This window comes from Cervus canadensis, chromosome 1, assembly GCF_019320065.1.
Source record: "Cervus canadensis isolate Bull #8, Minnesota chromosome 1, ASM1932006v1, whole genome shotgun sequence".
NCBI classification, from domain to species: Eukaryota; Metazoa; Chordata; class Mammalia; order Artiodactyla; family Cervidae; genus Cervus; species Cervus canadensis.
Window position 1 is genome coordinate 45,421,989 of NC_057386.1, and position 26,412 is coordinate 45,448,400.

At 40.3% G+C, this 26,412-nt stretch overlaps 2 protein-coding genes and 1 non-coding gene across 3 annotated transcripts in view; all 3 read right to left on the reverse strand.

Moving 5' to 3' along the window:
* LOC122449451 (schlafen family member 11-like) overlaps positions 1 to 24,398 on the reverse strand; it is a 57,078-nt gene extending 32,680 nt beyond the window's left edge. Inside the window, exon 1 of the mRNA XM_043480998.1 lies at positions 24,309 to 24,398. The gene's annotated coding sequence lies outside the window, so the exon portion shown is untranslated. The remainder of the gene's footprint in view (positions 1 to 24,308) is intronic.
* Positions 993 to 24,424, reverse strand: LOC122449458 (schlafen family member 11-like). The gene is made up of 5 exons (XM_043481012.1): positions 24,309 to 24,424; positions 13,501 to 14,570; positions 12,450 to 12,578; positions 3,890 to 4,613; positions 993 to 3,271 (listed from the first exon to the last, which is right to left on the reverse strand). Exons 2-5 carry the CDS (start codon positions 14,555 to 14,557, stop codon positions 2,488 to 2,490), a joined length of 2,694 nt encoding a protein of 897 aa, XP_043336947.1. The 5' UTR covers positions 14,558 to 14,570; positions 24,309 to 24,424; the 3' UTR covers positions 993 to 2,487.
* LOC122425522 lies at positions 17,344 to 17,474 on the reverse strand. Its single transcript, XR_006264894.1, has one exon. It is a non-coding gene; the product is annotated as a small nucleolar RNA SNORA44 (small nucleolar RNA).
* Positions 24,425 to 26,412: the final 1,988 nt, after the last annotated feature.

The following is a 26,412-nucleotide window of genomic DNA, read 5'->3' on the forward strand; positions in this document are numbered from 1 at the left end:
GCACAAGAGAAATACCAAATACTTCTTGAAAGATAGGTTTGCCAATGACAAAAGGCTCACTCTGATACAATAGCAGAGCCATTAGAGGCCATTGTTCTCCAGATCTCTTGGTGGCCCCCCTTCAGCAAGGACAGACACCCTAGGATTACCCCTGCAACTTTCAGGCCCCACAGGGACAGTCCCCTCATGGACAGTCCCTGCAGCTTTCCATTCCCCATCCTGTGTTTTCCAACATCTTGGCACTAGTGGGAGTTTCTTCAGTTTCTTGGTTGGCTCCACCAGTTTCTGGACTGCACACTCAGGCCTACAAGGCCCGTGTTTGCCCAGCTTCAAGACTGAACAGGCTGGAGTCAGCAACAGAGAACCAATGGTTTAATGGATGGGGGAGTTTACAGGCCTGAAGCAAGTTTCTGGAGAGATACCCCACTGTGTGCAGTGGACAGTGGGCAGGACATGGTGGCAGGCTTTGCTCCAGAATTAGACTTTTAAAGAATTACTTTTGTAGACATTGCAACTCCAAGTCCAGGGAACTTACAAAACCAATTTTATTAGAAACAGCATTTACAAGGATAACTATTTGGTGCAGTGTTGTAACTGATTTAATGCAGTCAGAAAGAAAGAACACTTTTTCCTTATTTTGCTGAAGTTAGAAGAGCCTACAGTTTCAAGTCAAGAGGATGAAATTCCATGTGCAAGCACAGACAAGAGAAAGAAAAAGTCACAACTTATAATATGGGAGAAGGGGAGTAGAATAGGACTAGTAATAAATGGAATATTAGTCATGTAATGTTTTAAATTTCCATTAGTTGTACAAATGTTTTGTGGTTATTTTTTAGACTAGAAACATTTTTCAAATGTTTTGTATGGACAGAAAAATAAGAAATGCATTGGCGTTATTAAATAGCAGGGCTTCCCTGGTGGCTTAGATGGTGAAGAATCTGCCTGCAATGTGGGAGGCCTGGGTTGGATCCCTGGGTCAGAAAGATCCCCTGGAGAAGGGAATAGCTACCCACTCCAGTATTCTGGTCTGGAGAATTCCATGGTTAGAGGAGCCTGGTGAGCTGTAGTCCATGGGGTCACAAAGAGTCGGACATGACTGAGCAACTAACACTAACACTATTAAGTATGTGTTTTAGTTAGAAGAATAATTCTGTGGCTATGTTAGTCTGCTCAGGCTGTAAGAACAAAATGCCCCAGACTGAGTGGCTTAAAGGACAGAAATTTATTTCACAAAGTTCTAGATGCTGGGAATCTAAGATCGTGGTGTCAGTAGGAGTTGTTTCATCTTGGAGCCTCTTGACTTGGAACTGGCCACCATCTCTCTCTGGGTTCACATGACCTCATGTTTGTGTGTGAACAGAGAAAGAGACAGAAAGGGCTCTTGCGTGTCTCTTATAAGCTCTCCAATCTTAGGAGATCAAGACCCCATCCTATGACCTCATTTAACCTTAATGACTTCCTTACAAATCTACAAATACATCCACACTAAATGTTAAGGGCTTCAATCTGTCAATTTTGGAAGGACACAAACATTCAGTCCTTAAGACTGGCCCACCAAAATATAAAAGTAAAGGGGGACATTATAGTTCAAGAATATACTTGACTCAAAATTTAAGTTGATATGTTATAGAACATTAAGTAGAGCAGAGTTGAGAAGTTCCTCTGTAAAGACTGTATTTTTCCTAGTTCTATTTACTTAATGACCCGTGTGCACCTTTAGAAGCAGATTTTGGTCTCTAATGCTCTCAGTGAAAGAGAAAATGGCTCTAGTTTTGTTTTATATTGGCTTATAATTTCTTTGTAAAGTGACAATCAATGCTTACTATCATGATTAAAGCTTGATCTGGGATATTCTGAGGACAAAATAAATGGAACTTACAATTTTAAAGGATTAAATAATTGTACAGTGCTCTATGTTCTGCCAAAAATTATTAAGACCCACTGAGTTTTTGTCTGAACTATCTTGGGAACCTCTCAAGTCCTGGATCACTGCAACACAGAGAAATGTCAAGAATTCTGGAAACAAGAATTCTGCTTCTAATGTGGTCAAGTAGTCCCAACCAGACCACCCTTCTGCAGATTAACTATAGATCCTGGACAAATTTTTTAAAAAATACACTATGAGGGTCCAGACTTAGAAGAAACAACGGCCACTGGACGAATGTGTTGTTTTTATGGCTTTTAGCCAAAGGGCAGGTCACAGTCTGGGCTGTGCAGGGTGATTAAAGCTCCTTTAGAAAACCTCTATCCTGGTTGGAAGAATCAGAGTCAGAATTTGGGACAATAGCTGTCAGAAGTAGTGTGGGGAGGAATCCCTAAAAGGAGAGAGCCAGAGAGGGAAGTTCCAGATTCTGTATGTCAGCTCTGCCCAAATCTCTAGCTGACCCATGAATGGAAAAGACAAGTTTCCTCCAATACCAGTCAGATTGCCACCCATGGATACTGACAGAGCAAATCGCCTCATCCTGTTTTGGTTTGGGATTCTTCTTAAACGTCACGCTGCCACAGAATATGTAGCTGTTGATTCGCTCTGGATGCCAGACAGACAAGAATGTTGTATAAGATAGCCGCCTTCATGGTGGTTGGATGGATCCCAAACACAATGTTCCTTTCCAGACCTGAGAATCTTCGGACACTGTCCAACACCATGTGATCACCCCCCACGTCACTTGCATTGGTGAGACACACTATCCCTTTCTTCCTCATTGCTTTCACGAGCTCCTGCCGGTATTTCTCCACATCTCTTGCAGTGCTGACAAGCACAGCAACATCCTTGGGAGAATAGCCCCTTTCAAAGAGAAGCTTGCACGTGTCTGCCACATGCATCACTATTGCATTCAGAGTTAAGTTCTTCTTAATATTTAAGGTTCCCTGAACATCCCAAGCCCATTTAGCTTCAAGACACATCTTCAGGGGCTCATGAGGGATGTTACGTGGAGGATTTTTCCTGACCCTCTGCAATACACGTTGTAGGTATCCGGCTATTTGACCTGCATTGCGTACCACTCTGGTGAGCTCTTCCCTTGGATACTGGGCTGAGAGAGCAGGGAGGCCGATGCACTCCACGTGGCTGGTCTGAAAGTAGTCCAGAAAGATCCACAGAATTCTTGGGCAATCCGTGTCTCTCTGAGTTATGGTTTTCGCCTTTCTATACCAATCCCCATCTTCAGCGCGGAAATTCTGAGCTTCATCGATGATGATGTGTTGAATGTGTGTAAAGTCATATTTCATGAAGCTCTTCCGGGTCACTGCCTGGCAGATATCTTTGTCCCTGTGAAAATTAAAGAGATACATCCGGTTTTCCCTTGAGTCAGTAAAGGAGGAAAATGATCATACTCCTACAAACATGTGGAGAAGGAAATGGCAACCCACTCCAGGGTTCTTGCCTGGAGAATTCCAGGGAGACGGCAGCCCAAGGCTCCCCGGTCCCTGGGATTCTCTAGGCAAGAACCCTGGAGTGGGTTGCCATTTCCTTCTCCAATGCATGAAAGTGAAAAGTGAAAGTGAAGTCACTCAGTCGTGTCCGACTCCTAGCTACCCCATGGACTGCAGCCAACCAGGCTCCTCCGTTCATGGGATTTTCCAGGCAAGAGTACTGGAGTGGGGTGCCATTGCCTTCTCTGCAACTTAGCAGCAGCTACAAACATGGTATTCTTGCCACAGATCATTTTACCATCTTACTCTCAAGAAACAAGCTGATTCAGGTTGTCGGGGATGTGCAGTGAATTTAGACAGAACCTCATTTGCTGACAATAAGATCCAGCTGCTGGGACTTCCCTGGCCGTCCAATGATTAGAATTCGGCCCTTTTGGTGCAGTGGGCCTGGGTTCAATCCCATTAAGCGGTATGGTATGGCCAAAAAAAAAAAAAAAAAGATCCAACTGCTTACCTGATAAAATTCTTCAAAGGCTTGTTCTCACAAATGTAGAGAATTTCATTCGTCTTACAGTGAAATGTGTTCCTGATCTTCTCCATGATCTTTATGGCCATGATCGTCTTCCCTGAGCCAGGTAAGCCATGGATAAACAACTCTTTGCTCTTGCGCAGGTTTTTTGAGAAGATCTTATACTGCTTGGCTGTGAGCAGATTTAAAACCTCACAGCAGAGCTGGTCACTCAAGAGAGACCGGAAGCCAAGCAAGACGACCACAAGCGACTGCAGCAAAGCTTCCATTTGCTGAGTGTCTGCTAGGTGATAGGAACTGGGGTAATCAATCACAGAGCCTGAACCCGCCGAGGACTCTGCACTGCTCTCGGGACTCAGGTGGAGGACCTTGGTCATGATACACAGATTTTCAGTGTAGCCTCCCATGTTCACCAACTTCTGCTTCAGCGTGAACGCCACGCGAGTGCAATAGGACTGCCCCTCTGCGTCTTGCTCCCTGAGGACGGTGTAGAGAATGGGAGGACTGTTCTGCGCTATCAGCAGAGCATCACAGATGACTCCTGGCTTCTCTTCCAAGTTCAGGTCCACAGCCCAGCTTGTAGAAAGGATTAAAGTTCCCTGGGAGAATGGCTCTATTTGCCTATGTATTAATTCCTCCAAACCTTCGTTCTGCAAGAACAGTTCCTTCTGGAGAGATTCAGGGGTGTATTTCAGACATCCTGGTGTCACTAGATATGGAAAAGATTATACATTTAATGGCAAAGGCCACATTTTTATGATTAATTGTAATTAATCAAAATTGCTAAATACTTATACTTAAATTGTAATGTTATTAATTATTATAAATTACATATTTTATATACATTCTTTTGCCAATATTATTATATTACAGTGAAGAAAAAGAAGCCTTGATAGTCTGGCACACTTCAGCTAAGCCTATGTGCTTATTATGTTTATGACCCTGGTAAATTTCTTAACCTAAGACTGTTCCCTCATCTGTAAAACGAACAGAAATCCATGTTTACAAAAATAGCACATCTCTTATGGTGAGAAATAAATGAAATGGCATAAAGTATGTGCTCATTGTAGCTGGTTGAGAAGTTATTCTTTCCCTTGCTACTCTTAAAGCACCTGAATCTCAAAATGCCCCTGAACAGTCCCCACTGATGGAAGGAGGAAGAACCCTTCCAAGAAGAAGGTGGTCATTAAATATCAGTGGAGAAGATGGAGCTATGAGAACTTTGCTAGAGGGAAACTCCATGCAGCCCTGCACTGGGAGATGCTGAGATCAGACTCTGAGATAACTCTCCTGAAGCATCACTCCCTTACAGATCTATGTAAGACTGCATCCATAACAAAGAGTCTTCCCTTTGACATGAGGGAGCAGGGATCAGTGTTGTGACATGAAAATAAACTTTGCCTTTTAGGGTTTTAAACTTATGTCAACGATCATTTGTTCCCAAGAGGTGGGGGGAGGAATGAAGAGACTGTTGTCGTTCTCTGGTGGTGGCATCAGATCACATGCTAGAATCTGGATCTGTAGTGTTGATTTCCAGTGAAATGACCCATATTGCATTGGTGGTTGTTTATTGTTCCTTGCCGTGGTGCTTTCTCACTGGTACCAGATGTTTGCTTAACTTGGTTTTGCCTGTAACCCGGGTGGTGGTAAGTAGGAGATGGAATCTATGATGAGACACATCTGGATTTTGGAGATGTAAAAGGTGGGAGGAGGGCTTCCCTGGTGACTCCCAGTGGTAAAGAACCCTCCTGCCAATGCAGAAGACACGGGTTCAATCCCTGATCCAGGAAGATCCCATATGCATCTTTGGATGGACAGAAGATATAAGGATATGTTTAAACATGCAGCTTTAGAAACCAAGCAGGAAGTATAAAATAAATAGTATAAGTATAAAATAAGAAGTATAAAATAAGAAAACACACCGTTTGTTGATTATACCCGGGAGTTGACATGCATCTATCGTTCTCACAATTAAAAAAAATACACTATGAGGGTCCAGACCCAGAAGAAACAATGACCACAGGACGAATGTGTTGTTTTTATGGCTTTTAGCCAAAGGGCAGGTCACAGTCTGGGCTGTGCATGGTGATTAAAGCTCCTTTAGAAAATCGCTATCCTGGTTGGAAGAATCAGAGACAGAATAATTTTGCAAGGCAGATATACTGACTGTTGTCTTTTTCATATGAGTAAATGGGAACTCAAACAGGTCAAGTGCCTGGCCCAAGGTCACACCACTGGGAAGTGGCAGAGCCGTGGGCTGGACCCGGTGCTGTCTCAGACACCAGACCCTCTCGCGGTCTCTACTGCACAGCCCTGCAAGCCACACAGACTACGCCTGCTGCTAAGTGGAGCATGTCACTAAAGCATTTGATGTTCATAGCACCTCCTTATCACCAAATAGCTCGTATTTTTAATTACATAATGGGATATGCTTCCCAAGGAAATTATGTGGAGACAATGTGTCCCTTTCATTTTTTTTATATTCTACTTGGCACTTAATCAATGATAGGGGCCAGACTAAATGTCAATAAAAGACCAACCACTTCATGTGCACCAGAGGAGTTACCACTCTCCATGTGACTTGGGGTCTCTGTGCCTTTGTGCAGGTGTGCCCTGAGACTCGAATGCCCTCCTCTACTTTTGAAAGTTAAAGTGGCTCAGTCGTGTCCAACTCTTTGCGACCCCATGGACTGTAGTGTCCATGGAATTCTCCAGGCCAGAATACTGGAGTGGGTAGCTGTTCCCTTCTCCATGGTTTCTTCCCAACCCAGGGATCGAACCCAGGTCTCCCATATTGCAGGCGGATTCCTTGGTTGGGGTGCTAGATCCCATATGGTACAACAAAGGTGGAAGATTCTGTGTGCCACAACTAAGACCTGGCTGGATCTTAGAAAAAGCAAGAGAATTCCAAAAAAACCTCTACTTTTGACATCTCAGTCCTTCCAGTCCTTCCAGAAGCCCCATGTTTGTTCTCTCCTCAGGGTTCTCACAGAACTTCATATCCATACTAAGCACTAATCTCACCATGGATCTAGGGAAATCTTTTGTGTTTGTGTGTGTGTGAATGTGTTTTTTTTCATTTATGTTAGGGAGTCCCTGGTGGCCCAGTGGGTAAGGTTCAATCCCTGGTTGGGGAACTAGATCCTGCAAGCATACCACAACTAAAAGTCCACATGCTGCAACCCAGTGCAGCCTAAATAAATACAATTTTTTTTTAAATGTATTGATTTATTTTTGGTTGCATTGAGTCTTCATTGCTGGGCACAGGTTTTTCTCTAGTTGCAGAGGCTACTCTCTAGCTGTGGTAGGCCGGCTTCTTATTTTGATGGCATCTCTGGTTGCAGAGCACAAGCTCTAGGCATACAGGCTTCAGCAGTCGTGGTGCATGGGGTCAGTTGCTCCGTGGCATGTGGAAGCTTCCCAGACAAGGGATCGAACCTAAGTCCTCTTTGTCAGCAGGTGGATTCTTAACCACTGTACCACCGGGGAAGTCCAATAAGTAAACATTTTAAGAGTATTCTAGAGTATAGTTGATTAACAACGTGTTAGTTTCAGGTGCACAACAAAGTGATTCTTTTACACAAATATACACGTGTCTAGTGGCTATTCTTTTTCAAAACCTTCTCCTATTTAGGCCGTTACACAATATTAAGCAGAGTTCCCTGTGCTATACAGTAGATGAGCTAGGAAAATCGTTAAACACGGAGCCCTGAAGTATCTGGACTGATGCTTTTTCCAACTACAGGAAATCAGGTGAGGGCACCTAACAGTTTAGGACACCAGGATGGAGGTTGTTCGGGGCTGGCTGAATCTGATCCAGTACTCTCACCCCTGACTTTCTCTAGTACCCATATGCCAGGCACAGACAAAACTCCAGAGAGTCATTACATTTCTTTCAAGAAACATTTATACTGTTTAATCTGAAGCTAAACTATTGTCGATCAATAGTGGATTTCCCTATCCACAGAATCTGGACTCCCGCTGCAAAACCGAAACGGAACTGATTATTTACCATGTTGAGAGTTTAGAATCTAATAATAGCAGACTCTGAAAAATGACAATTTGCCTTAAAAAATAGTTCTAACTAGGTAATACATCCCCATAGTCCAAATGCCAAAGCACTTCTACTCCTGTTTGCTCTTTTCCTCCCTCTTCAACTCCATCCTACTCCCCTAACACAGACCTTTTTTTTTTTTTTTTGCCAGTTCCTCACCTATTCTTCCAAAACTTCTTCGAGCAAATACAAGCAAATATTTCCCCCTTTTGTTCAGCCCTCACATCTTTTTGTCCAGCAATATGTGTGGGAGATCTTTCTATACAAGTGCCAAGAACTGCCTTATTTTTTTCCCACATTTGTCTAACATGCCATCTTATGGATGTGACACAAGTCCCTGTTGATGGATTCTTGTGTGTTTGCTCCAACTTTTTTAAAATAAATATTTATTTACCTAGCTGTGTAGGGTCCTAGATGCAGCATGTGGGACCTTCCATTGCAAACCACGGATTCTCCAGTTGCTCCATGGCATGTGAAATCCCGGTTCCCCGACCAGAGATGGAACTTGCAACCCCAGTGCTACAAGGCAGGCTTTCAACCACTGGACCGCTAAGGAAGTCCCTGCCTCAACTTGTTGCCATTACAAGAATATTACAATGTGTGCACGCTCATTCACTCGGTCCTCAGTCGTGTCTGACTCTCTGCGACCCTATGGACTGTAGTCTGCCGGGCTCCTCTGTCTATGGGATTTCCCAGGCAAGAATGCTGGAGTGTGTGGCCATTTCCTCCTACAGGGAATCTTCCCTAAACAGGGATCAAACCACATCTTCTGCATTGGCCGGCAGATTCTTTACCACTGAGCCATCTGGGAAGCCCATTACAATGAGTAACCTTGTACATAGTCTTGGACATTTAGTGTGCACACAGGTATATATAAAGTATAAACTCCCAGGAACTCTCTGGAAGTCCAGTGATTTTAGACTCAGCACTTTCACTGCCGAGGGCCTGGATTGGATCCCTAGTCAGGGAACTAAGATCCCACAAGCCATGTGGTATGGCCAAAATAATAATAAATTTAAAAGTCCCAGCAGTGGGATTACTGGGTAAAAGGGTAAGTGCATCTGTCCTTCCAATAGATATTGCCAAATTGTCCTCCATAGTTGTACCAATATGTATCCCTGCCAGTAATGAATGGGAAGACTTGCATAGCATCGCATACAAATGCCGAGAAATAGCAGTATAGCATACAAATGATAATATCAGATTTTTTTTTACAATCCAGTAGATACAAATGATAGCTTGTTTAAATTTACATCTCTTATTTTGATTATGATTAGGAATCTTTCCAAATGTTTGAAAGCCATTTGAATTTTGTGTGCTCTGAACTATGTTTGTTGATTTTTCTGTTAAGTTGTTCTTTATCCTCATCAACTTTTGGAAGCTCTTTATATATTAGAGACATTGGCCCTCTGTAATATCAGTTGCAAACATTTTTCCTAGTTGGTCAATGGCCCTTTGACTTTGTACCTAGTTGTTTTAGCCATGCACACTGCTTATTTTTAATGTAATCATGTATGTCAGTATACAGTCACGGCTTCTGGATTTTGAATCTTGAATGTTCTAATCCTCATGCCAAAAGCATAAAGCCATTTATGAATGTATTCTTCTAGAACACTTATGGCTTTGATTTTTTTTAAATTCTTGATTGATTTAGAGCTTATGTTGGTATATAGTATAAATCGTGAATCTTTTAAAAAATAAATTATCACCCAGTTATCCCAATGTCTCTTTATTGAAACATCCCCATTCTTCTCCCTTAGTTGAGAGACCGGTTCCATCACGAACTAAATTCTGATATGTGTTTGCATCTACTTTCAGATCTTCTATTCTGTACCCTTGATCTAATTATATGTCAGTATAACTCTGTTTTTATTTGAGGCTTTATAATGATTTCATATCTGGAGTGCCCTTCTTTTTGCTCTTCTTTTTCAGATTTTTATTTCCTGGCTCTTCTTACTTATTTTTTCACTGGAACTTTAAGTTCCAATGAAGTTAAGTTAATCTCCAGATTAAGTTAATCTCTTGGGTTTTTTAAAATTGATACCTCACTAAGTTTATAAAATAACTTAGAGAAAATTGACAACTTTCTTCCCTTCAAAAATATAACATGTGTTTCCATTTTATTTTTCTTGTGTCCTTCAATATTATTTAAAATTTTTTCTCAGATTGCCTTATCTTAGATATTTTAACTTTTTGTTGCTATTGAAAATTGGGTATTTTCTTTGATTGTTTGTTATATTAGGAAACTGAATTTTTGTGATATTAATTCTGACTTCATACAATACTATTAATACAACTATTGGTATTCAGTCCATATTCTTCTATTGTTTATAATAGGTTTTCATGGATTCTCTTGAATATGGTCCCATGTTCTTCAGTTTTTGTCCCTCTAATTTCTTTCTCCTATCTAATGGCATTGGCTAATTAACACTGCACAAAAGTTGTAGTAGTGCACATAATGGTTTTGTCCCCAAATTTAATAGAATGCTTCTCATATCTCCCTATTAGCATAACGGTCTTTGGTGGATATTGATAGATATAGACATCAATACATAAATATAATGTTAAAGAAGTATCTATGGGCTCCTATTTTATTGTCTTCTAAAAATTAAAATGTATATTCATGCTTTTCAAATGCTTTTTCAGTATATAAGAGGACAATCATAAAATTTTCTACATGAAGAAATGGTGGATTATAATTAGAAATTATGGATTATAATAATTACTCTCTTAATGTTGATCCATCCTTTCATTTCTGGAGTTCTGTGTTTGCATTTTCATTCATAAGGAAGATTAGTCTGAGTTTTCCTTTTGTATGCTGTCTCTGTCAAGTTTTACAATTACTGTTACTCCCATTTAAAATAACCTGGGAATCTTCCCTTTTTATATGACTCTGGAATAATTTGAATAGTGTTGAAACTGTCTGTTCTTCAAATGTTTGGTATGATTCCTGGAAAATTGATTTTTTTATACCAGAATAATAGGTTATCACTCTATGAGCATAAAGCCCAGTGTTTTGTTTTTAGATATAATTTATTCAATGTTAATAAGTTCTACTAAAATAGAATTTGTTGAATTTAAAAAATAATTATCAATGCTTATGTTTATTCTTAGATTTAGTACTGTTTATTGTGGACAATTATTAAAATATAAATTGATATGCAAATGAATGCAGAAAGCTCAATTAGGTAAGGTGAAAAAGAAATCTTAATTGGAACATCATTATCTATTAACTTAAAGGTCCTCGATAGACATTTCCACATACATAGGACGCTTCCCTGGTAGCTCAGTGGTAAAGAATCTGCCAGCCAATGCAAGAGACTCGGGTTCTATCCCTGGGTCAGGGAGATTCCCTGGAAGAGGAAATGACAACCCACTCTAGTATTCTTGCCTGGAGAATCCCATGGACAGAGGAGCCTGGCAGGCTACAGTCCATGGGGTGGCAAAAGAGTTGGACAGGACTTAGCGACTAAATAACAACAAAAGGACATTTATGTATCAGATTCTAGTGCCAGATAAGCCATTAACTTACTGCATATATCTGATCAGGTGGTTTTTCCTCTCTAGAAGTATAGAAAGAGGACAGCAACGGAAAACCTAACATGTTGGGAGCAAGGAATGAGAACAGATGCTATCCTTGGTCCTGAAACATGATTTTGTGCTGTCCTAAACCTAGCTCAGAGGTAAAAGCATCTGCCTGCAATGCAAGGAGACCCCCCCGCAATGGGTTCGATCCCTGGGTCGGGAAGATCCCCAGGAGAAGAAAATGGCAATCCACTCCAGCATTCTTGCCTGGAGAATCCCATGGACGGAGGAGCCTGGTGGGCTACAGTCCAGGGGGTTGCAAAGACTCGGACACGACTGAGCGACTTAACTTTCACTTTCAAACCCAAACATGCTGACTCATGTTGTAATTGATCTTCATTGTATTCGTTTTGTGTTCCATCTTGATATAAATCTTACATCTTCGTATTCATAACTGGCACTCCTCTGGTAAATTTGGTAGAGGTAATTTGCCCTTAGTTCGGTAATTTGCCCTTAGTTCAATGTGTGCCTCTAATTCAACTAGATCAAAAGTGCCCAAAATGGATGAGGGTCAGAATACTGTGAGTAGCTTGAAAAAATGAACATTATAAGGTTCTATCTTCAGATATTTTAATTTATGAAGTCTGGAGTGTGGAGCCAGGTATCTGTACTTTTAAAAATAACCAGAAATACTGATGATCAGTCCTATTTAAGAACAAGACCAAAAGGTCTGTAAGGGCAATAATGTTCCTGGATTCTATATGTGATACTGCCTCAGTGAATGAGGTCAGTGAGGGTTCATTTCTAAACTACTTATCATCAATATGTTTATAGCACCATTACCTTGAACACATAGGTTTTGCAGAGTGTACTTTCAGGACTTTAAATAACAAACATAACAGTTTATCTCCCCCTCTACTAACACAGAAACTGGCTGGTGTGAAGTAGGCAAACCATTGTTGCTACCTGGAAATAAGCGTTGTTGGAGATCCTTCTTATGTTCCAGACCTTTCTTGGAGTACACTGGTCTGCTCTGAGGAGGGCTGTTAGACAGGCTCAGCTGAGATTCAAAGTCTTTGCACAGCTGCCTAAGATCTTAACAAAGAAAGGAAATTCATGTTATTCTGACATGTTAGTTCATCTCTTCACCACTGAAAAAGACTTTATGAGTGGGTATACTGTATGGCTGTCGAGGCATGATTTGAGACATAATAGCAAGAAAACACCCCATTCACCCTGTATGAACAAGTGCCTTTACTGCATATGAAAGTTGCCAAAACCATCATAAGAGAGATGTTATTTGGAAGTTTGAATGTGTTTCCATTCAATGTAAGTCTCCACTCTCTGTATCTGAATAGCATTTTGTTTTTATTTCTTCTATGGTACATAGAACATTCTTTTAGTACACTTATCTATGCATGTATCTATGGTGTAAATATTCCCACCATGGGCAATTTTAAGCTACCAATATGATGTCACTAAATGCAGAGTTGGGGAGACATGCATCATAACACATCATTTTAGAGCAATTCCATCATGCAGATACAATAGATGTAAATAACCTCACAAGCATCATCTTAAAATGTAGTATTATAAATAATTGGGTTTTTTATTTACTGCATTGGTTTTAAATATAATTTATGGAACTATATAACTTGATTTTTGTTTGTATAACTTGATTTTTAATAATGACTGTTTAGCAACTGGCTCACAACAATCCTGAAAATTTAATAAATCTTAATAAACAGCAAGAGTCAGTTCCAATACACCACTGCAAGGCAATCATCCCCAAACAATTTTCTCTTCATCTGATGTGGGAAATTGCCCATTATAAGACACTGGACTCAGGCTTGTCATCACCCAGCCAAATTTTCTCATGTTTGGAAAGTAGGATACTTGAAGGTTCAAGAAACACAGAGTTTAATGGATGTGAGAAGTTCAAAGTCATGGCAAATATGTTTAATTGGAGCTTCTGAAGAGGCAGAAAAGACAGGAAGGGAGTTTTTTTCCATCTTACCTGGATCTGTATCCATCATCATGCTTAGCCATTCCTCAGTTGTCAGGCTGCAAACATCCTTATCCTTCACCATCCAGGAACTGGGAACACCTGAGAACACTGCACCACAGAATCGCTTCACTCCGATCACACAAGCATAGCCATATAACTCTCCCTTGTCTAACACATCCAAGATTTTGACTGTGAAATCTATCTGGCATTGACATTGGCAAAAATGGACACAAGATAATTTTTGTATTGCTTCTTCTATTTTCTTTTTCAAAGAGTCACGGTCAACATTTTCTTTAGCACATCCCCGAACTTTCCTACTTTTATCATCCACACCAATAACAAGATAGCCTCCTTCAGTGTTTGCAAATGCAGGGATATACTCTAGAATCGTGTCTTTCGTATATTGTTCAATGTGTTTTGTAGCAAACTGCTTAAACTCTATGAATTGAGACTCGGGAAAAGGCATGACTTCACCATGTTCAAAATGGTCTTTTTGAAGAACACAGTAAGTAGGATCCACGTCATGGAGGTCTGGATGTATAACCTTGGAAATTTCACCAAAAGGCTCTTTCCCTGAGCTTTTTGCATTTGTTTTCTTGGTTTTCAGGAAACTGAATGCCTTTCCTGAATCCATGAGAAACACAGAAGTGCCAGATCTACAGTATAACGAAGAACTCAGGCTACAAATGCGGGGCTTAACAGAAATGTCTTCAGGGAAAGCGTCGGTGCTCCAAGACTTCACAAAAATGTAGTAACACTTCCCTTGTTGCTTTGTCTTGAAGAAAGCTTGCAGATTTGAAAACAGAATAAGTGTTCTCAAAGCTTCTTCTAAATCCAGTCCCATCTCCACAAGATTTTCATCGTTGTTTGCCATTTCCAGTTGAATCACTCCTCCTCCTGAGTTTAATAAAGCACATGCAGCCTGGATCACTTTCGCCTTCTCTTTCTCTCTCTGAACTTTCTGCAGCTTTTTTCTGTTACTTTCACCAAGAGTTACTTTTCCTACATTGATGACCAAGTCTGAATAAGACGATTTTATCGCCAAACGTGAATAATGTTTCTCCATGTTTATTCTGCAACTGAAACCATTAAAACACATATCTCATGTTGGTGAAGAAGTAGATTGCATAGTACACAAAAATGCATTTATTAATTTATTTTAAAGTGTGTATAATGGAATCACCTTGTGAAGCATCTATACTTCAATAAAATAAAACTTTTTAAAAGTTTACACTGAGCTGAAAAAATAAAGTGACAGAGAATGGGAGATGAGAAGTGGTGAGAAGAGACCTGAGAGTTAGAAAAGGGCTTACAACAATAGAAAGCCGAAGAAGCATTTTAAGGAAGGGAGTGACATGAGCACACGGACATTGTGAAAGACCCATTACTGATGAACAGATCCATAGTTGCCAAGGGTTATGGGGAGGGAAGGGGTAACTACAAGGGATAACACAGTGGAGTTGGTTGGGGTGATGAAACTGTTCTGTCTCCTGATTGTGGTTGTAATTATATGAATCCATGTGCTAGAAGTCATAGAACTGCACACTGCAAAAGTAAATCTTATTGCATGATTAATTTTTAAGAGCAGAGGGCACATTATTTACAGATGGAGAACTAATTAGAGAGGAGTAAACCAGTAGGGACGGTTTTGCAGGAACCTGAGTGACAGATGATGGTACCCTGCGCCACAGTAGGTAGGGGCCGTGGGAATGAAGAAGTGTGAATGTTTCCGAGAGACATTTAGAAAATATTGATAAAAATTAACACGGCTCTGTACTGACCAGCTAGAGATCAGGAGAAAGGATTAAAATTTAGCAACTGGATTTTTGGCTTGGGCAATTGAGTGGTTAGCAGTACCACTTATTGGCAAAAAAAAATCAATGATTATTGAAGGTGGGTGATTGATAAATGGAGATTCACTCTCCTTGCCTTCTCTCCACCTCTGTGTATATTTGAAAAGTGTCTAAATAAGTTTATAATTGATTTCATCTATTAACTGGGTGGTGGACAAACTGGTGTTCATTATATTGTTCTCTATTTTTTTCCTGTAAATTTGAAATTCCTCATGACATAAAAAAGAAAACTTTTATCTCCAAAAATTTTTAAAGGAGAGTAGGGCATATGAATTTGGAGTAACAAAGTGGATGAACTTTTGGACTATGCATTCTAACAAAACAAAGATGGCCAGGGCAGAGGGTGGATCTGAGAAATGGGGGAAAAGAAGGATAATGGATTCTAAGACTTTACGATGCCAAAAAACTTGTATTTGGGAGTGATTGAGCAAATCAACAAAACTCAACAGTACCATAGTGAGGAGAGAGCGCTTAAGACCCAGGGTTGTGCTGCAACCTAGACAGTCATTTTTTTTTTTCTTTTTTATTCTTTTCCTTGATTATATACTGAAGCGTACATTGAAATATTTCATTTATTAATTTTCTTAGCACAGGAAACATCTAATTGGCTCTCACCAAGGGCACACTACCTGCTGTGAAAGACACAAAGAATGTGACTTTGGAGATTTATGGTTTAGGGTCCATCAGATTACCATGATGTGGTTTAAATGGTATGTGGAGAAAAATTGGTAGCCCTAAATGTCTGTCATGGTAAGAGAGAGAATTTAAATAAAATGATTTCCATCAACATTTAAAGAATTTAGGAAAAAAACCAGGTCACAAAAGAACAGGAATAACAACAGATGGACGGGCAGAAGAAAGTTGGAAAATTAAAAAGCAATTATTTGATTAATTAACAAGATTGAGAGTTTTTTTTCATTTGTTTTGCTTTTTGCTTGTTTGATTTTTGTTTTTTAGATAAGCCACTAGCATCTTATTTATTTTACATTTTATTGAAGTATAGTTGACTTACAATGTTGTGTAAGTTTCAGGTGTACATCAAAGTGACTCACTTATACATATACAGATATCATTCTTTTCCAGATTCTTTCCCCACATAGGGTATTACAGAACATTGAGTAGAGTTCCCTGTGCTAAACAGCAGGTCCTTGTCAATTATCTACTTTATATATAATAGTGTGTGTATGTTAATCCCAAGCTCCTAGCATCTTTATTATTTAAAATGAGCTCTGAACAAATAGAAGGGTTGTTGATACAGGTGTGGCAAGGAAACAGAATTCTGAGCAGTAAATTATTAGAAGGCCATGTCATTCACAATCTTACTCATTTACCTGATATGTTCCTTGTGATATATTTTATATTTATAAATATCTTATTCTGTATTTTATAACCTTTAAGGTGTTCTTGTCAGGTTATTTATACAAAATGCCACTGGAGACATTTGGACTTCAAAGTTTTGATGTTTACTCATATGGATATTTGCTCTCAAGTATTGTGTTTGCATGTGTGCTCATCGTGTCCAACTCTTTGTGACCCCATGGACTGCAGCCAGGCTCCTCTGTCCATGGAATTTTCCAGGCAAGAATACTGGAGTGGGTTGCCATGTCCTACTCCAGGGGGTCTTCCAAGCCCGGGGATTGAACCCGTGACTCCTGCATTGGCAGGTGGATTCGTCACCACTGAGCCACCTGGGAAGCATACTATTATCAGCAACTGATATCAGTGACTGATATCATATCAGCAACTGCCTTCTATTATCTAGTCAGCCTGGATCATTTTATATGGCAGAGAAAGCTTCAGAACTCCTAATATTTTCTTCTCCCTTTAAGACCTAAAAGAAAATCAATAAAGGGAAATGTCTGGTAGATTTCAATAGGCAGAAAAGCAAAATTGGTTTGGTTTAAAAATTGAGAGCTCCGATAAATCAATAACAGAATAAAAGTATCAGGGTAGTTATAACAAGGAAAACTTTTTTTTTTTTCTTTTTTTTTTCTCCTGAGATTATAGGAAAGGCGAGTGGCAGCTGCAGGTATTATGCTGACCTGTGCTGTCAAAGTCTCTCCACATTGCTCTCGCATGCAGTTGGAGATCCCGTGGCCACAACAGGCCACAGCCCTTGGAAACATGCCGATAACAAGGAAAACTTTTAAGTGCCTGGCTCCATTGTGTTTACTGGAGAGCTTTTTTAAACTTCAAAATCATATAATTTCTACATTATTAGATTTAAAGTGTTTGACACATGAAAAACTATGGCCTGCTACAAAATTCAGTATTGTCATATATTTCATGAACATTATGACACTCAATAATTCTTTCACCTGTTTTTCCTTTATCTCTTATGATCTTAATAATATTACAGACTTTTTTTAACAGATTGTAAGCGTCAGATGAAGAGTTTTGCATTCTGCTTTTATCATTAACACTTCTGTAAACCTTTGAAGTCATTATATTTCTAATTATATGTCTTAAAGACAATAAAACTTTTCACCAAGTACATACAATATTAATGAACTGGACATTTCTCGATCGTTAACATTTCTCTTGCTCCCAATTCTTAATAATAAGCAATACTGCATTTACTTAACAGCTGTTTAGTGGACATCTATTATTTGCCAATCACTGTGCTAAATCCAGAGTAGACAGTGGTGAACAAAACAAACACGGTCCCTGCTCTCAAGATGCTCATTGCTTACCGAAGCTCACTGTTAAATAAACGATAGTTCAGAATGCCAGGGATGCTTAGAATGGAAACTGTCCTTATATGGCAGTTGGAAGGGGGATGGGTTCTGAGAAGGCTTTCTAGAAAAAGTAATATTCTGAATTAAGATCTGAAGAGTGTAAATGAGGTGAAGAATTAATTAGGTGAAGAAGGGTGGAAAAAACTTTCCAGAAGGAAGTAGGAAGGAATATGTCAGGTTCAAAGGACGGACTGTCTGAAACACTGAGATGGAGGGATGGAGAGGGAGGAAATGAGGCTGGAAAGGGGATCAAGAGTCACCTGTACATTGGCTGGCAGGCCCCTTTAAGGATTCAGTCTTTATCCTGAAGGTAATGGGAAGCCATTGGAGGACTTTTAGCAGGAAGGCATAGCATCAGATGTACTCTGTACCCTGTGTGTATGTGTGTGTGTGTATGTGTGTGTGTGTGTATACTTTTTTTTTTACAAAGTTCCTTCTAGCTTCAGTGTGGAGAATGGATTGGAAGAGACTAGAGTAGTTGTGGAAGAGAACTTTGCGGATGCTATTCCCATAGTCCAATGAGAAAAGATGGTGGTGTGTACTAGTGACTGTGGATATGAAGAGAAATAAACAGTTGAGAGATATTTAGAAATAAATTGAAGGACATGGTATTTGATGGAAACTCAAGTCCATTATTTGAACTGTTTTTCTTCCTCCCTAACCCAATAGATAGAAACCCAAACTAGCCACTCACTGCGAGTTTATGACAAATTGCTTCTCAACCTAGATTAAAACAGGGAGCAACATGCAAAAACCTCTACACAGATGTTTTTAGCAGCTTTATTCGTAACTTCCCAAACTTGGAAGCAGTCAATATCCTTCAGCATGTGAGTGAATAAATAAACTGTGGTACACCCAGACAGTGGTATATTATCTGCGCTAAAAAGAAATGAGCCATCAAGTCAGGAAAGACAAAAAGGAAATATAAATGCATATTACAAAGTGACAGAAGACCATGTGAAAGGACATACTGTATGATTTTAATTACACGACATTCTGGAAAAGGCAAAACTGTGGAGACACTGAAAAGATCAGTGGTTGTCAGGAGTTGTGGGAAGGGAAGGATAAATAGGTAGAGAACAGAGGATTTTGAGGCAGTGGGAATACGCTGTTTAACAGTGCAGTTGTGGAGGCATGTCATGTCATTATACATTTGTCCAAACCGTAGAATGTACACCAAGAGTGAACCATAAAGTAAGCTATGGACTTTGAATGATCATGATCTTTCAATGTAAGTAACAAATGTACCACCGTGTTGCCGGGTGGGTAGGTTGGGGGTTGGGTGTTGATGACAGGAAGGTAATGTCAATGTAGGGGCAAGGGATATATGGGAAATCTCTGTACTTTCCTCTCTATTTTGCTGTGAGTCATGGATTTCCATGGAAGTTCAGTGGTGGTTAAGACTCCATGCTTCCAATACCCAAAAGAGTTGAATACCTGTCCTCAAAAATCTGCACATGAATGTTCATAGTAGCTTGGCTCATGATTACAAAAATTTGGAAGCAACCAAGATATTTTTCAACTGATGAATGGATAAACCATGTATGTAAGGAGATAAGAACAGTCTTTTTTTTTTTTAAGCACTATTTGTAACACCAAGTTTTGGAAATAGCCTATCAATAATAGAATAAGGAAATAATGGTAATATTTACTGAAAGGAATGCTGTGAACCACTTTAAGAGAATAAACTGAAACACACACAATGACATAGATATGAGAAACAAAATACAGAGTTTAAAAAATCAAGTTGCAGAAATATACACATAAAATTATACCATTTAAACAAGCTAAAAATGCACACATCACAGTGCTACATATTATTCCTGGATGTCTGTGCTTGTGTAAAACTGCGTTAAAAATATTAAAAAGATATACAGTAAACTCAGAATGTTGGTTGCTTCTGAGATAAGAAGAGAAAAATGAAGAGAGAGGAGAGAGAAGGCAAAGAGAACTTCAAATTTATCTACAATATTTTAGTTACTCGATTTTTTAAAAGCTTGAAGTAACTATGACAAGACACCAACACTTGTCTATTTGAGGTAATGGGGTAACAAAAATTGTGGATAGCAGAACAGTTTTTTATATTTGTTAAGTTCCCTAGGAGCTCATAGTGTAAGGAATCTGCCTGTAATGCAGGAGACCCAGCTTTGATCCCTGGGTCAGGAAGATCCCCTGGAGAAGGGAGTGACAACCGACTCTAGTATTCTTGCCTGGAAAGTCCCATGAACAGAGGAGTCTGGCGGGCTATAGCCCTGGGGTCGCAAAGACATGACTGAGCGACCAGCACTTTCACACTTTGTTTATTATGTGTTGCTGTGCTCAGTCGTGTCCAACTCTTTGTAACCCCATGGACTGTAGCCCGCCAGGCTCCTCCGTCCATGGGATTTCCCAGGCAAGAACACTGGAGTGGGTTGCCATTTCTTCCTCCAGGGAATCTTCCCAACCCAGGGATTGAACCCTTGTCTCCTATGTCTCCTATGTTGCAGGCAGATTCTTTACGGCTGAGCCATAAGTTTATTATTGCTATCATTAAACACACACAGACCCACACACACTAGCAGGAAGGCATTTTAATCTTAGTCTTAATGAACAACACACACACTCACTTAGCGTCTTAACAAAGTACACACACACGCGCGCACACACACACACACACACCCCAAGTCCAGGTCTCCCACCCCACCCACTGGCTCTGCACCTGTGCCCCATCCAGCCAGCACTTTCATTTCAGCTCTTCCACCCTCCCCTCCTCACCACTCTACGTGTCCTTCAAGTGCGCACGCACACGTGTGTGTGTGTGTATGTGTGTGTAGATTTGGAAATGATAGTCTTGGAAGGGAAGTAGAACCTCTGCATGCGGGCCCAAGGGGAAGAATGGAATGGGGAAGGTTATGAGCACCCGGGGCTGAGAAAATTGCAACCCACAAAGCAAAACAGACCCTAGAGAGGAGACCCTCAGCCTCAGACATGACTGCCCAGGCATTGTGATATCTTGTATTTCACAGGGCAAGACTCAAACCAGAGAACCATAAAGCCCACATCCTGTTCATGATTCAGTTACCTCCTCTGACTTCTTTCTTTTCATCATGTCAGTACTGTAGGCCCAGTCTCTGGTAATTCGTCCTTATTTAATTTGGGTCTAAAAAAATCATTTTAGGGCTTCCCTCATGGCTCAGTGGTAAAGAATCTGCCTGCCAGTGCAGAAGACACAGGTTAAATCCCTGATCCAGAAAGCTCACACGTGCCACAGAGCAGCTAAACCCATGTGCCAAAACTAATGAGCCTGTGTTCTAGAAGCCAGGAGGTGCAACTACCGAGCCGACACACTGCAGCAGAGAGGGACAGAATGAGGGGACAATACAGGTGACTAAACAGTCAATTCCACTAGGGGACTGTAAATAAAAGAATATGGGAGACTCATAAGTTAATTATTACTCAAGAAAGCAGGTGAGCTTAACCATAAAACCAAGCAGGCTTGCTTAACAATGAACTCATGCACGAGAAGCAGGGGACATGCCCCCGAACAATAAAACAGTGGTGGCAGGAGCCCCACATCCTGCCCAATGAGTTCAGGACATCAATGGTCCCTAGGATGTTCTCTCTGCACATATGAATAAACCAGTAATTTGTAGACTTGGCTTGACCACGCAGGGAGAAAACTCCCCTGCTCAACATAGAGAAGGAACTAATGATAAAAATGTGATGTCTACTCAAGGAAGACAGAGAAGGTCTTCTCTCCTTCCCCACTTTTCCTTCGATTATAAAACTGTAGCCCACTATGTTCTCGGGATGCAGCATTTGCTCTCCCTCTTCTAAGCCTCCAAAGCGCCTGTCCTAATAAATCACCCCTTATGTACCACTTTGCTCTCCCTGACCTCTTCTCTGCACTGACACCTAAAAGAGTGTGGTACGGGAGCATTTCAGTGCCCCCCTAAAATGTTTCACCGATGAGTTTCACAACTCCTGAAGCCTGCGCGCCCTGAAGTCCATGCCCTGACCAAAGAGAAGCCACCACCACAGAGAAGCCTGTGCCCTGCAAGGAAGACTAGCACCCACTCGCTGCATCTAGAGAAAGCCCTCACAGCACAGCCAAATATTAAATCAATAAATTCTAAGAAATCACCTACGACTGCAGTGATAAAAGCATATTTATGTTGTAAACAGGAGTGTGGCAACTGATTTCTAGGAAATACTCAGAACATCTGTAGGTGTTGCCTATGTCTAGTAAAATAAATACCTACTATCGCAGATGAGGTTTTTTCCTATTACAGATTGGCAAATATTTTTCAAACATCCACTTGCTGAATTATTCATAATCCTACATTCCTTTGTTCCCCATCTCCAAAAAGATTAGAAAAAACAATTTGTTAAGGTTGGGCAAGTTAATTTCCAGGGCTTTTGATAAATGTTGGTAAACAAAATAATCAAACTTTTGGCACACTTGCAAAAAATAACCTGAAATTTCCAATGAGGTCCGAGCTTCTGGGTTAATATATTTAAGTTTTTCCTGAAAACAAAAGTGTGTATATATCATAAAAAACAAAACCCTTTTCATAGAGACCAACCAACTGGGTACCTGACAGAATATCCTGACAGTCACCCCTTCCCGCCAAAGCTCTAGCTCCTCCCTGATCTATCTGAGAGTTTGCCTCCAGATGGTTGGTGATCTGTCCACCCCACAATCCTCTCCACCACCGTCTCAGACCTCAGGGTGTCTGGCTGGAATCCTGCATCCCATATCCCTGGCCTGAGCTAGAAGGTAAGTCCCATCAAAGGACCAGTTCTCTTCACTGTCTATTTCACTTAAGAAAAATGCGGGCATAACATGTCCACCACAATCTCTCTTGTCTAAGGTAGATATATCTGAAAGGGTCTCTAGCTACAGGGTGAATTTATTTATATATGTATATATTTTTTTAATTGTAGGACAATTACTTTACAATATTGTGATGGTTTTTGCCATCCATCAACATGAACCAGCCATAGGTATACATACGTCCCCTTCTTCTAACACCCTCTTCCCACAGCCCTCCCCTGTCCATCCCTCTGTGTTATCACAGAGCACTGACTTTGGGTTCCACAGGGTGGATTTTTTTCCTTAGCATTCTTTGGTCTTTTTTCCAGCCCATCTTTTCTGTTGAACAGGCATGGATCCAGTCTCTCCAGATAGTCTCAGGGTTGGGGTGCTGAAGAGAAAAACGCCTGAGTTCTGACCTGTTCAGGTATCCTTGGCTTCACAAAAGCAAGCCCAGGAGAAATGCCCAGTTTTTATTTTCTTGAAAAGGGAAACTAGAATGTTCCCATCATTTTAAAGTTCCCACTATTTTACTGTTCACAACATTTTAATGTTCCCACCATTTTAAAGTTTCAATTTCCTGAAACCAGGTTAAATGTGTTCCCGTCTTTTAGGTTTCGATTTCTCAAGGAACTAATTAGACGGCATTTGACTCTTTATGGCTGCCTTCCCAACCTCAAGAGAGAGAGAAAATAAAGCGCTGACTGTTGGCTGTCAGTCAATAGGAAATTGTCTTTTTAATAAGTAAGTGAGAAGTGCATTACTTCTGGCTTGAAACTTAAAACATCTTGGAGAGCAATGCTACAGAGAAATCTGTTTGGATACACATCAAATTATTATTAAGGATTTCACCCTAAGGAATGGAATTGGAAAGGAAGAGGGAGAGAGACGGAGGAAATGTTATTTTGTACACTATGCCTGTATTATTTGAGAAATGTTTAATGCAATAGAAAAGAAAACAGTGCTAGAGCCAGAGAATTAAGCAGTACACCTCATTGACTTTCTCACTCAATTTTTCTAGTAGCCTCTATAAGCTCAACAGTTGCCGTTGAAACCAGTTGAAATTGTTGCTAGATTTCCTGTTCCTGATTTGACTAACACTGTTAGTTTTGTATTGAGTAAGTTTCTCCTACTTGCCATATTGATCTACAACCTCCCCCATAGCTTATGGAAATCAGAGTCCCCTGGGATTTTTTTTTTTTTGGTTTCTTTTGGGTGGCCGTCCTTATAGATTGCAAAAATTGTTACAGTATGAATTTAGCGATCATTCCTAATATTCAGGAAAAGTGTTGTGCACTAGAGGGAATTGAGTTTACGATGTGATGAGTCAGTGTTCTGTGACCATCTCAGTCTATCAATAACCAATGTAGTTCTTCAGCAATAATCATCAGGAAACTTTGGAAAAAAAAAAAATTAAAAGTGATTACTTACAGGCTCTGGAAGTTACGCAACAGACTGGGCCGCACAGCGAGATCAGAAGTAGGAATGAGCACACTAGCCTGGTGATCGGCTCAGCCTTGGGGTGGAAGATGAGGGTTTAGGGTTTGGCAGGTTCCCTATTGGTGAATTTGAAACATGGGGGCAGAATTTAAAGTGCGGGGAGTCGGGGGCGGAGAAAAAAAGCAAAAACAAAACCGGAAACCCAGGGGGAATTCCCTGGCAGTCCAGTGGTAGCACTTTTCCTGCTGAGGACCCTAGTTCAGTCCCTGGTGTGGAAACTAAAATCCCACAAGCTGCTCGGGCATAGCCCCCAAAGACAAAAAAAGCCTTGCAACCAAAACTGTCAGTAATGAAATCAACAAAGATCTCAAAAACAGAAGAACCTGACTGGCAATGTGTTTATTCAAGATAGTCATCCTTGAAGTAAGGAAAGAAAAAAAAATTTTCAGCTCTCAGGTTCTACACTACAACAAAATTAGTTCCCAAACTTGGCTGCTCATCAGAATCTTTCAGCACATTTTTTTTTTAAATGCAGATTCCAACAATTTACAAATAAAATTTTTTTTTAATTTTAAAAAGAAAGAGGGGGAAATAAAAAACAAACAAACAAAAAATAAAGCAGATTCATGGAGAATCTAATAGTAAATCTACAATTTTAAGATCCCCAGGTAATTTTATGGTCTGCAAGGTTCAGAAACTACTGGACTCCCATATTTCCTGTCTCTTGTCACAATCTCTTGGCTCACTATGGATGGTTATTGTCCTAGAAATTCCTAGTGTTATAGACTGCCACACAAAGCCAGTTGGTACCAAATCTGGTTGAATATGGTGAGCATTATCACTTCATGACATTGCCTACATTGCAGAGGAGGTAATGATCTGATTGTAAAAAACCAATGCAACCTACCAAGTACCCCAGAAACAGCAAACATCATTAAAATATTAAAATATGTACTTAAGAAGCATCCAGTGAGAAAAACTTAGCAATGTCCAGGAGATGTCTTAATAGCTGCCATAGGAGCTTGCTTGGTGGCTCAGATGATAAAGAATCTACCTGCAATGCAGGAGACACGGGTTCCATCCCCGGGTTGGGAAGATCCCCTGGAGGAGGAAATGGCTACCCACTCCAGTATTCTTGCCTGGAGAATTCCATGAACAGAGTAGTCTGGTGGGCTACAGTCCATGGGGTCACAAAGAGTTGGACACAACTGAGCGACTAACACTTTTCACAGAGGATTTAGCATTGTGCCCGCATTTCATAGTACCTCTGTGTTGAGGCTTGGAGCAGGCTGCCCCACGACATACCAGAATGGTATATTGATTGTTTTGAGTTAAAGTTACTGGAGAAAGACCTGGTGAGGGAAAGATTGATATTAAAACAGTAACACTCTGACCTCCCCCTCACTCCCCCAAAAAGTAGAAAATAAATCACCCATGTGAAAGGATCCCCCTATACTAGGAGTATAGAGAGTATTCTTATCACCAGATAAGGAATTCAAGGCTAAGAAAGCCAAATAAACAGACTCTCTTCCCTCATGAGTCTACTACCCCAAGCACAAACCCCTTTCTTAAATCTTCATAAATAATTCTGTATCTAAGAATGTTATATGAACAGACTGCTTTGGTCACTTGGTCTGGGTGGGGTTAGGGCATAGGGGTAGAATTTCTGTGACCTCTGTGTATATTAATTAATTTTTTCCTGCTTTTTTTCATTAAAAAAATTTTTTTTTCTTTTTTTTTTTTTTTTATTAGTTGGAGGCTAATTACTTCACAACATTTCAGTGGGTTTTGTCATACATTGATATGAATCAGCCATAGATTTACATGTATTCCCCATCCCGATCCCCCCTCCCACCTCCCTCTCCACCCGATTCCTCTGGGTCTTCCCAGTGCACCAGGCCCGAGCACTTGTCTCATGCATCCCACCTGGGCTGGTGATCTGTTTCACCATAGATAGTATACATGCTGTTCTTTTGAAACATCCCACCCTCACCTTCTCCCACAGAGTTCAAAAGTCTGTTCTGTGTTTCTGTGTCTCTTTTTCTGTTTTGCATATAGGGTTATCGTTACCATCTTTCTAAATTCCATATATATG

What these genes read in the sequence shown, in the direction of transcription:
- LOC122449458 (XM_043481012.1), bottom strand. Translation starts at nt 14,557, where the DNA reads ATGGAGAAACATTATTCACGTTTGGCGATAAAATCGTCTTATTCAGAC. An exon ending in GATGATGGATACAGATCCAG is followed by an intron (nt 12,579 to 13,500) that starts GTAAGATGGAAA and finishes TTCTTTGTTAAG; the next exon opens with ATCTTAGGCAGCTGTGCAAA. An exon ending in CCAACAACGCTTATTTCCAG is followed by an intron (nt 4,614 to 12,449) that starts GTAGCAACAATG and finishes TTCCATATCTAG; the next exon opens with TGACACCAGGATGTCTGAAA.